This window comes from Anser cygnoides, chromosome 9 (assembly GCF_040182565.1).
Source record: "Anser cygnoides isolate HZ-2024a breed goose chromosome 9, Taihu_goose_T2T_genome, whole genome shotgun sequence".
Taxonomy (NCBI): Eukaryota; Metazoa; Chordata; class Aves; order Anseriformes; family Anatidae; genus Anser; species Anser cygnoides.
Genome location: NC_089881.1, coordinates 26,705,121 through 26,716,638, shown reverse-complemented (window position 1 = coordinate 26,716,638; position 11,518 = coordinate 26,705,121). Strand labels below are relative to the sequence as shown.

The window sequence follows — 11,518 nt, the reverse complement described above, 5'->3', positions numbered from 1 at the left end:
GGATGAAAGCCCGAGGGAGGCAGCGAGTGTGTTTCATCAGTCTGGTGAAGCACGGCTTCTGCTTTTTTTTTTCCTTTCTTTAGAAATCACGCATGCATTTCTGCACCTGTGTTCCTGCGTGCACAGGACGCGGCGCTGTGGGGGCGGGGGGCAGAGGCTGGGGCCAGGACCTGCTCGTGATGCCCCACGTCCCGGCCCGTGCCCAGCATCCCCCAGCACGCTCACGGCGAGGGGCCGCGCAGACCCGGCTTACCTCTGGAGCGGGAGCGCGCAGGCTGCGCCAGGCAGCGACGGTCACCTCGGGGTGCTGGGAGCAAGGCGGCCGCAGGCTCTGCTTCATCGCCCTGGCAAACTGCTCCAGGTGCTGTTGGCAGGGGGTTGGAACTAAAGGGGCTTTAATCCCTTCCAACCCGAGCCATTCTGTGTTTCTGTGGTTCTGTGAAGGGAGCAAGGACAAGTGCGGATCCCACGTTAGCTTGCTAACCAGCAGGCTCCTCTCCCGTCCCAGAGGCGCTTCTGGCTCATTATGGACCCTCTCTCTCTCTATTTTTTTTCCTCTTCTCTTTTGTCAGCTAAGAGTCCAAGTTTCGGGATCACTTGCAGAAAGGTTTATTGTTCTCAGTACAGTTGTGATTAGCAACACACATTTTGGTATGACTAACAGATCTTTTTTTGGGCAACGTCTAAAAAAGGAAGTGGAAGGCAGTCAGTGCGTGCGAGCAGCGGTGCGCCCTGCCCGCCTCGGCCGGGCTGCCTCGGGGTGCCAGGACCCCGCGAGTGCTGCAGGGGGTCTGGGCTCCGCCTGCTACCGAGAGCAGAAGAGAGGGAGCCACACACACAAGTCACAGCTGGGAGAGCTGGGGAAAAACCTTTCTTGTTGCAGCCAGATAAACTAGTTACCTACGCTGGATTAAATAAATTTGATGCACACAGTATTGTCAACACTCAATATTGTTTTCACTTTCACTGTGTTCAGCACATTCACAGCACTTCCTTTTTTTCTTTTTTTTTTTTTTTTTAACATCTCCGCCTGGAAGGAAATTGTGTTGCCATGCTCTTTTCTTTCCTCTGCCAACTTTAGTGAGAAGCAGACTGCATCCCACCACCCAAAAATCGTGTGCAAGGAGGTGTCGTCGCCAGTGATTGCGCACCACTGGTGCAGGCTTTCAGAGCAGGTGTGACGCCCCGCGCAGCAGGGCATCCGCTCGGCGTCCGCGCCTGGTTTTGCCGGTGGCAGCGCCCTTTCCCCCTCAGACCGCAGTGCTCTGTGGCAGGAGGGGGAGACGCTGGCATGCCTCAGAAGAAGGGATCCGTCCCGTTCCAGCTGACAGCCGCGCCTGGCCACCTGGTCCTGATTGCCATCTCTAGAGACGGAGACCTCTTCCCTGGGCTGCTTGTGTCTGCACAGCGGCCCTCTTCCCAGTGATGGGAGTGAGTGTCTGGAAAGGAAATGCAGTTAAAAAACACCTAACCCACACGGTCATCCCCTCCCCCCCCCCCCCCCCCCAAAAAAAAAAATTTAAAGGTTAAAAGCAAAAGAGCTGAGCTGCTGCAGGTGGGCTGCCCACCTGGTGGGGGGGGGCTGCGGAAGCGCTGCCCTGCAGCGTGTTTGCAGGTCACAGTTCTGCACAGGTGCACGCAGCCGTCTGCGGCCATGCTGCGTACTGTGACAGCGAATCTCGCTTCACCCCTCTTTCCTGCAGGCTCAGCCTTCAGTGTGATGTTTTTCAAGTTTCTTGTTTTTAAATGCCATGGTGAAAGGAGAGCCGAGGGCTGGGTGTTCAGGAAGTGGAGGTGACTGCGCAGTGCGTGGGGAGCACGGAACGCCCTTCCTGAGCGCGCCGCTCGGAGCAACCCGCACTGCCTGGGGCGTGTGAGGCTTCAGGGGCGCCTGGCAGCACCTTGCTCTTGGGCAGGGAAACGCAAACACGTGCTGTATGCATGTGTCTGTATCAGTGCACGTACACTGCTCCGTTGGGTTGTGTATGTAGGCAGATACACGCAGCGCTGTGCATACGCAGCTCCACGCACGCCTGTACGTGACACCTGCAGCTCGGTGCCCCCCGGGGTCAGGCTGAGTGCTCACCTACTGTGAGGTGGGCTGTTCTCGTCTGCCCTCGCTGCCCGTTGTAGAAGTACAGATGAAAAACGTGCTCCATCTTCCAGTCGGACAGGAGCAGCCTGTTGGTGCTGAAGAGGACGCTGTGCATCCCATTGATGCTGCACAGCCAGATAGGAAATTTAGGGGTTTTCAGCACGCTCCCAACCTAGGGGTGGAACGGGCAGTTCAGGTCTGCCTTCACTGTCAGCCGGTGCTCAGCATCGTCAGAGCTCCCCGGGAGCTCAGTTACACTGCTCTGGGTATGGATTGCCTTGCAGCGCTGCTGCCTGCTCGTCCTCATTGCCATGCAGGATGAGCAGGAGCCAAGGCAGCCCTTGTTGCCCAGCTGCAGGCCCCCTGAGCTGGCCGGGGTTTGGGAATGGGAGCGGGTTTGGGGATGGGAGTGGGATTGGGGATGGGAGCAGGGTTTGGGGATGGGAGCAGGTTTGGGGATGGGAGCGGTTTTGGGGATGGGAGCAGGGTTTGGGGATGGGAACAGGGTTTGGGGATGGGAGCAGGTTTGGGGATGGGAGCGGTTTTGGGAGCGGTTTTGGGGATGGGGTGCACAGGGCTCACCGGGGGCAGGCGGTGCCCGGCCTCCTCCCGGCTCCAGCACAGGAAGCCCACCTCGCAGCGGCGGCCGGGGCACGCGCTGCCCGCCAGCACGACCTGGAGCAGTGGCTGCAGGAGGGGGCCGCGGTCAGGCTGGAGCAGCGCGAGGGCAGGCGCTGGGAGCCCGGCCCCGGGCCCTGGCCCCGCACAGCGCGGGGCGGCCGCGGGACCCCTGCCTGCCCACCGGCCTTCCGATGGCACCGCCGGCAGGTCACAGGTAACGCCTACAGCAAATGTCGCCTTACGATTTTTTTAGGTGATTAACAGGTGGGGGTGTTTTCGAAAATCAAACATAGGAGGAATAACAATGACAAAAACACTTGGAAAGTTAGGCTGACCTTACCTGTGTGCAGATGACAGTTCCACAACTGAATTCTAACAGATGAGCTGTCGTGCCACCTAAATCTTTTTGGACCCTGTGCAACCAGACACAAAATATCGCTGTAATGTCCAGGTCAGTGACTGGAGCTTTATACATCATGTCTGACTAACAAGGAAAACAGAAAGAAATTTCACAGAATCATTTATTTTTCTTTTTTGAGCACAGCAGTAGTGTCCTACTACAGTAATTTTATGCTCCTCCTGAGCTCTCGCATTTCAGGCCTATTTCTGTTAAAATTCAAAGCGAGGGTCGGACTCAAACCTTCTGCAGAATGGAACAGAGATTTCAGTCAGTGCCTCAGTTCCACCCAAGTTTAACCTGGATATAACTATTTGAAGTAGCACTGCAATTTTTTTGCTAACTAGCCATCAGTGTCACGTTGGTATGAATCACTGGTGCAACTGTGCCTCTGTATCTCTCTATAGCATCTTTACACAAATGCAATTACATTGGTTGTAGAAAGACTGTATCAGCTTCCTTTGCTAATAAAGTTATGCTGATGTATTTTTCCTGTGTTTAAATAAACTTCTTGTTATTTTCGTGTTTAAGTTTAATCAGCTGTAACTCTGATTACGATTATCGGTAGAATAACTCCTGATTTGGTACAGTGCATTGTTCTTCCTGTGTGTGCAGCCAGGCACATCGCCTCTCTGCTGCTCCCTCCTGCCTGCTCCTGGACGTGTAGGCACGAGAAGGACACACATTAACGTACAATATCAGCCTCTTTCCTCAAAATTCAGCCAGTAGCTCTACATTCCTCTGACTGTTGCTTGTCCTCATTAGTCTAAGAGTGGGCATTTAACTAAAATAAGAAAAAGACTATTTCATAAAATATAACTAAACTAGAAGAAAATTATTAAAAAAATGAAACATACCTTTCCAGTGTCCTAGAGAAAAGTAAACTGTATAAAAACAGGATCAGTCCCTTACTTCCTTCGCTTTTGAACTGGAAAAAGAAAAAAGTAATCACAGGGAAGGAATTATGGCACGTATGTGATGCTTAATTAAAACAATTCCTCAGCTTAAAACGACCCTAGATAAATATAATGAGCCAAATGACTATGGTATTAATGTGGGGAGGCTTTGGCTTTGCTACTAATTCTGTTGAATAGGACCAAGCAAAAAAAACAAAACAAACAAAAAAAAACCTCAATTTCTTGACTAACCTATTTTTGTACGTGTTTTGTGTTTTTCTGTTTGTTTGTTTTTTTTTTTTTTCTTCTAAAGGTGCAAGAAACCAATTTGAATAACGTACAAAATGTTGCGCTGTTTGCCTGGCATCTGTGGTGAGGTTCCAGTGACTGCAGTGGCAGTGGGATCGTTTCCCATAGTAAAAAAAAAAACAAACACGGAACTCCCTGAACAACTGGGGCTAACAGCCTGGCCGTCCTGCTGAAGGCCCTGCTATTGAGCTCTGCAAGGTCCACTTCTGCGTGAGAGATCAGGTGCAAGCAAAAAATAACTCAGAATAAAGCAAATATTCCATACGTACACAATTTATGTGGTCGAAGATAAATTTCTGAGCTGCTGCTTTCTCAAAAAAGTTAAACAGCTGAATCTGTAGGGCAAAAGCATAAGGTGAGAAACCAAAAAGGAGACATTATGTCAAGAAGCAGAGCTTTTTAATTCAGTGTTTCCTTCAGACAAATGGAAGACTAACACAAGAAACTACTCTGACCACTCCTCAACTGTGGAGTTCAGGTTTTTGCAAATAGCAAAGGAAAGGCTTTAAGTCAACTCTTTTTTTTTTCTTCCAGAAGAAAGATCAGTCTTTAATGAAAAAGAATTACAGCCCCTGGATTCACCTAAAGCCTTCACAAGGTGACAGAAACATCTTCCAAGCTCCAGCTGGGATGTGGGGCCTGTGTGCTTATAATTTGTGATGCGTCGTAAGTTAGGGAACAGGTTTATGAGATTTTTTTTTTCTAAAATCTTCAGGCCAAATATCTTTAAAAAAAATTGTTTACAGAATGTGTTTTCATACTCACCCGTTCAGTGAAGTTGTCTGCTTTGTAGTCTGCGGTAGGGACGAAGTGGGAGGCTGCTGAGATAAGGCAGACGGTGGCTTCCCGACCTTCTCCTGCTGCCCAGAGGCTGTCTGCCAGGGCTGCAGCCAGGGCCTCTCCTTGCTCCTTTTGGCTTATTTTGCACAATCTGCAGAGCAGGGCAGAGCAGAGTGCGGCAGGCAGGCGGGGGCAGTGGCAGCAGGGGGTCTGTGTCCCCATCGCCCCATGTCCCCTGCAGCTGCCTGCTGGCTGTGTGCCCGTCCTCGAGAACATGCAGAGTCCCCACACCCTCAGGTTGGAGTGGTCCCGCTCACAGCCAAGCCCCCAGAGGCCCTGTCCTGCCTGAATATCCTGAGTCAGGCCCACGCTGCTCTAAGGAGCGGACCTGTAAAGGCAGCAGGGCATTCAGGAGGGGAGCCGTGCCTGCAGCTGTGCCCATCGCCCCCGGCGCTTCCAGCGGCACAGGGACCGTCCGAGTGCTGCGGGGTGCCCCGCTGCGACCACAGCACCGGAGGTTGTGCCGAGGAAACAAGCACCACTCCTGCAGCAGCGACGGTTTGGTGGGAAAATCCTTGCCTGGGAGCCCGGTACGGCGTTCCGGCAGGGTGCAAGTCCCCATCTGTAGCTGCAGCCCTGAAGTTAGTTCTCATCTGGTAAAACTTGGAGGCAGGTGCTAGTTGTATAAGTTCTAATAATGCAAGGAAACAGTTTTTGTGTTTCCCCAGGAAGGCTCATCTGCTTACCTTTCCAGGTGAGTATATTCTGTGTTTCTTACGAAGAGCAGATATTTAATGATGTTCCCTTGTACAGCCATCAGAATGGCTCTCGTTCCCCCCTAGAAACAGAAAGCAAACACTTGCCAGTGCTAATGAGCCCAAACAAGCTGAGCCGTGCAGGTCTTCTGGAAATTGCAGCCTTCTGACCGTCTGAGCCATCCTGCTGCCAGCATCAAGGGCAGTAGTGTTTCTTTTCTCCCTGGTAATTCAGGATGGCTGCTGACTTCTGAGATAAATAGAAAAGTAAGTTGAAAAAGATGTTATGTGCCTAAAAATAAGAAGTCTCTATGCAAGAAGAGCCTGTGGCGGCTCTGTCGCTCTGTTCATGCAGGGAGGATGCCCGTGTGCATCCTGGCGAGGCGGGGGTCCCAGCCCCAGAGAAGAGGCCAGGGTCAGCACCATGGGCTCTGCCTCCTCTCCTCCGCCTCGTGGCAAAGGGACCAGGGGCTGGCAGGAGCACGGCTCCAGCTGAGGGGGGGCCGCATGCAGGGCCCTGCCTGCTGCCCAAGGCAGATCTGCCTTCTTCGCTGCACTCAAGTGTCCTTGGACCTCAGGGAGCCTCACCTGCCTTTGTGAAAAGCATTTTAACCTCCTGGCAGGTCAAGAGTATTTGCAATTTTAAATGTGTATCTTGGTCTGCTGCTTCTTTGGGGGGTAGTATTATGATGGCAAATAAGGAAGAATAGAACCACCCTATTTTAGTAAGATAAAATGCAGATAAATTCACCTATTTCACTTCCAGGTGGGGCAGTAAGTAGTGGCTGACTATTGCCCCAAATAAATGGGCGAGTACGCCTGTACGTGCCCACCCTCAGCAACCCTCTGCTTGTCCCTGGATGCATGTAGTGCTGCGGTATTTTGAGATTGTGTCTGCAGCACGCTGCTGGATCAGAATAGCTGTTCCACTGAAATCTGCTCCAGTGTTTCCACCGTGTGTCACCAGAGCGGGTGCGGGAGGGGTGTGTGCAGGTCTGCAGGTATACGGGTGTGCGCGTGCGCACCTCTGGCTGCCACATCCCGTGGGCTGACCCGGGGCGAAGACGCGGCACTGGAGCATTACCTTGTCTGCCTCCAGAGCGTAGGCCAGGTCGGAGTGCGGCTCGCGAAACCTGAAGTGCGCTTGTGCCCAGTCACGGCTGAAGACGCGGGACGCGTCTCCGAACAGCACCTTCCGCAGCCCCTGGGGATGGAAAGGTGCCGGGTGCAGCTCCTGCAGGATCCGCAGCCTCGGAGCAAAAACACTAGGCACATATCCCTGAGCATGCAAGTTGTTTGCCCTGATCCACGTGATTTGTGAGTGGGGGCCCCTCATGGAGCAGGTGGAATCCCGTGAAGCTGACCCTAAGGGCGGTTCTGTGCCCACATCTCTTCAGGACGGGACCTTTTTTGGAGGTGTGCTCAGCCCGGCAGCCCTCTTCAGGCTTTTCAAGCTCTTGAGCTTTTTATTATGTTTGTGTCACAGTGACAGGTGATGGGTTTTGTATTGGAGGGCACAGGTGGCAAGGTCGGCACTGGGGACCCCTCTGCCTTTCCCCTGCAGAAAACCCGCCGAGCTTTTGGTAAAGCCCCTTGGTAAAAGCCCAGGGACGGCCGGCACCAAGCACTGATGCTCTGCAGACCAGCCATGTGGGCAAGCAGAAAAACATCCTCCTGCTCTCCTGAATTTCTGCCTTCTGTTCTGAGGCTATTCCCTAGGAACGCACCAAGAAGCAGGGACATTGTGTGCCTTGCCATTGGACCTATTATCTAACGTGAAGTATAGTATGTTGGTTTTGAGGTTGTGTTACAGCCGTGTTCTTTAAAAGTCCCATAAATAAGTAACTACGATGACGTGCTTCTGTAACCGATAGCCGCAGGCTGCAGCCCTCGGCCCGGCGAGACCAGCTCTGGACGAGGCTCCCGCGCCCTGTGTCAGGGGGACGAAGGCCGGCCCGTGCCCGGCTCGGCAGCCCTGCTCACCGTCGCCATGCCCAGCGAGAGGGGCTGGCCGCCCCGCCTGGGGGAGGCCGGGGGAGGCCGGGGCACCGCGGGCGGGCAGCGAGGCTGCGGGGTCCCTCCGGCACCACCTGGTCCGTGCCCTCCGTCCGTCCCGCAGCCCGGGCGTCCCTGGAGGAAGGGAGAGAGGGGCAGGTGCTCGGAGACGGCTGGCTCCTGGCGCGCTCCCAGGGTCTCCAGCCCCCAGCACAAGCACAGATGATGGCACACGGGGCCGAGGGGCAGCAGCAGGACTGCCCATGGTGCCTGGTGGCAGCAGCTTCGTCCCCTCACCCCGCCAGTCCCCGCACCACCCGTGCCCCGTGTGCCCTGCTCGCCTCCTTCCCCGCCACCGCCGCAGCGCGCTGCTTTCGGCTCTGCCTCCACCGCACTCCACTGCTGGCTGTGGGGATGGGCCCTGCGCAGCCGGGTTTTCCTTTACAGCCCCCTTCAACACTAGCAGGCTAACAGCAACCGGGGATATTTCTGCTTAAGTCAGGCCTGGGTAAACACGGTCAATTTTTAGTTACAAATTGTTTGTTTTAAAGGTGCATGATATTTACTCTCAAATATCAATTTTATGCTCCTAAGTTGTTATACTATGTATAAACTGGTGAGGGTGTGAGGCTTAGATATATTTCTGTTAGATAGATAAATGTGCATTTGTATATTTCACTTCCAACTAACTTTAACTAATTGTTAAAAATAACTCCCACACAAGCAAATGATTATAGTGTAGAAGAAGAATGTCGTGGTTGTCCGAATTTCAGGAAATAAGCTTCAGTGCTTGTCAACCTAAGGATGGAATAGGTTCTCCAAATACTTGTATTTTATGTTCTTCACTCACTATCTTTTTTTTTTTCTTCCCTGTCTTCTAAAATTGACCATTGACCATGAAAACTGTTATGTTTAGACAAAAAGGTCAATTTATGTTGAAATACTTTGCTATTTTGATTCAGATCCAGAAAACATCCCTTTAAATACCTGAAGAAAATGCATGTTTCTTAGAAAAGGAGCACAAGAAATAAGTCTCTATGAAGGCTGTTTGTTGTACTGCACACTCGGATGAGTAATTTCTGCAATAGGATAATGTAGCAAAACAATTGCAAAAACTGGTAGACAAGTACAAAATGTTATCTTTTAGAGAAATGCTTACCTGATGAGTAGTAGTACTGATTTCCAAACTGAAAAATAAAATATAAATCAAAAAATAAATTAGAAGCATTGTTAATGCATTAAGAAACAGGAGACTAGCTGGAGAAGAACGCCAGAAGAGAAGAGGAGGAAAAGCTGTTGCACTCACGTTACTAAGCACCTGAAGACCTTTTCCGCATTCACATAAGTCTTGTGATGAAATATAACTTAATGTTACAAAAAGTCTGGAATTTAAAATATGTGATAATGAAGGGGGACAAAAACCTTACCCACGGAAATGAAAGATTTCTCTCCATTTGTTCAGATCCGAAATTTTGTTGCAGATCTCGTCCAGCGCTGCCTGCGCCCCGGGGTGCCCGGGGTGCCCGGCTCCCCGCTCGCCCATCGGAGCCGTGGCCCCAGGCTCACCGTCACCTCCCGCTGCCACGTCGTGATTAAACTTTCATTAGTGCTGGTCGCGGTCTGTTCTCCTGCTCACTGCTGACGGCCCTGGCGCTTCACCCGAGACGCTGCTGGCTGCAGCCGGGTGCCCGCGGGGGCCCAGCGGGGGGACGCAGCGGGGCCCAGCCGGGCTGCGAGGGCTGGGGCCGCGGTGTGGGGCCGGGCACGAGCCGGCTCCGCAGGCACCTCGCAGCCACCGGCTCACGGGGAGCCCGGCTGGGGACGGGCGAGCTGCAGGAAGGGGGATGTTGGTCGGTGCCTGCCGGCTGGCCAGAAGGCCTGTGTTCCCAGGGTCAGCGGCTCTGCCTGACGGAGCTGTGGGAAACTCACTGGTTTCACGCCGCTGCGGTCAGGGACATTTCGTTAGTTTCCTTCTGTTTCGGTTTGTGGTAACCTGTAGACCAGGGCTATCCCTCTGAATTTTGGTGGAAAAACATGCGGCTGAGCTCACGTGAACGAGCTGAGGGGAGCGCGGGGGAAGCCGCTGGGGGAGCGCGGGCAGCGGAGCCCCGCTGGCAGCATCCCGGGGCTGGTGCGGGCCTGACCGGGGGGCGCTGCCCGGTTCTGGCCCCAGACTGGCTCCAACTTCACTGTGTTCTCCGCAGGATCATCTGAAATAACTCGGATTGCAGCTTGGTTTGTTAACGCTGAAGCTATCCAGGCCAGCTGCGCATGAGGCGCCCACCAAATGCTGGAGAATTTCCTTCTGGCAGCTGCCTCCGCCTCGGCCCCGGGGGAATCCCACACCCACAGCAGCGGGGCTCTGGGTTCGGCCCCGCCGGCTTCTCCGTGGTGCAGGACATGCTGCGAGATGCTGGAGGGGCAGCTGCACGCTTCCATTAACACCTTCTATCGCATGGCTCCAGCTCCACAACTGCTGGGGGCAGAAGGACCCCAGCGGGGGCAGCAGCAGCACCCCCCCCCCCCATGGCGATGCTGCCTGCAGGGACCCGGAGGCCTCAGCACCCCGCCAGGGCACCAGCCGCCCCTGCAGGGGTCTCCTCTGGCACCTCTCCCACTGCACCAACACCTTCATTGCTCCACGCCCCAGCATCTGCAGACACGTGTAATTTCCTGGCTGTGCTCTTTAGAAAAGTTTCTGCAAGTAGGTTTCAGTTTGGATATGCTGCCGGTGCCACAGCACAGAAGCTGACTGCATTTACTCTTTAAGCGGGTGCTGCATGATAAATCATCTGCTTGGCGTAGTACCTTCAACAACAAAAAAAGTAAAAGTGGACCTGTTTCAAAAGAGTCCGCCAGCAGAGGCACCGGTGCAGCCCTGGCTCCCCTCACAGCCGTGCACTGAAGCGTGGGGTCACCAGGCGCGGAGCACCCGCGTCTGCAGCACCTCTGGGTCGGCATTGCTGGGTCAGCGGTATAAGCCTCATACACACCCTGTGTAACATGTAGTGCACATGCTTGTGTTTATATGTATGCTCACTGCATGCACACACACACAGACACACATGCGTAGTATTTTTTTTATTGTGATAGAAAAAAATCTGAATTTTCAAGAACCTTCAAAATATATTTACATATTTCTCCTAACTGTATATATGTATTTTTTAATTGTGAAACCTAGTAGTCTCGAAATGATGCAGAGCAAAACTTTAGTTGATGCTCATGGATTAAAAGTGATCTGGTACATGCTGGTGTTGATCCAGGAGCATGAGCCGAGCACCTCATGCTCACTGCAACTGTTGCTTTCAGCTGGTCCAACGTAAATGTTGTCGAGATTGTATTTTGCTAGTAAGAAGTTATTATGTTTGCCTTGGGAAATGGACAAGCATGGCTTGAACAGCTGGCCTCCTACTTGAGAGTGGGCTGGGAGGGGATGGGGTGGGATGGAGAGGAGCTCTCTGTGAAGCGGCTCCCCAGAAGCAGGGCCCCTCTCCTCTGCACAGCAAACATGGTGAGAAGGTTGATCTTCTGCATTGAGGCAGGTCCGTGCAGTTCTTTGCCTTACAAATACAGGCTTGCTCCTTCTTCGGAGCTGGCCAGGGTCACAGGGCAGACGCAGCGCTGAGGGCAGCCAGTACCTCTCACCCCTGAGCTACCGGCCGCCAGCGGG

At 53.2% G+C, this 11,518-nt stretch overlaps 1 protein-coding gene across 3 annotated transcripts; it reads right to left on the bottom strand.

Moving 5' to 3' along the window:
• Window positions 1-923: 923 nt before the first annotated feature.
• Window positions 924-10,058, bottom strand: MINDY4B (MINDY family member 4B). 3 transcript variants are annotated; one of them, XM_048059506.2, is made up of 12 exons: window positions 9,276-10,058; window positions 9,008-9,035; window positions 7,837-7,983; window positions 6,938-7,057; window positions 5,845-5,936; window positions 5,084-5,249; window positions 4,588-4,653; window positions 3,971-4,041; window positions 3,057-3,129; window positions 2,678-2,782; window positions 2,087-2,267; window positions 924-1,439 (listed from the first exon to the last, which is right to left on the bottom strand). In XM_048059506.2, the coding sequence occupies exons 1-12, from the start codon at window positions 9,389-9,391 to the stop codon at window positions 1,297-1,299; spliced, it is 1,308 nt and encodes a 435-aa protein (XP_047915463.2). In that variant the 5' UTR covers window positions 9,392-10,058; the 3' UTR covers window positions 924-1,296. The 3 variants fall into 3 exon arrangements, with proteins under 3 accessions (XP_047915463.2, XP_066858435.1, XP_066858436.1); XM_067002334.1 differs by lacking the exon at window positions 2,678-2,782; XM_067002335.1 differs by lacking the exon at window positions 7,837-7,983.
• Window positions 10,059-11,518: the final 1,460 nt, after the last annotated feature.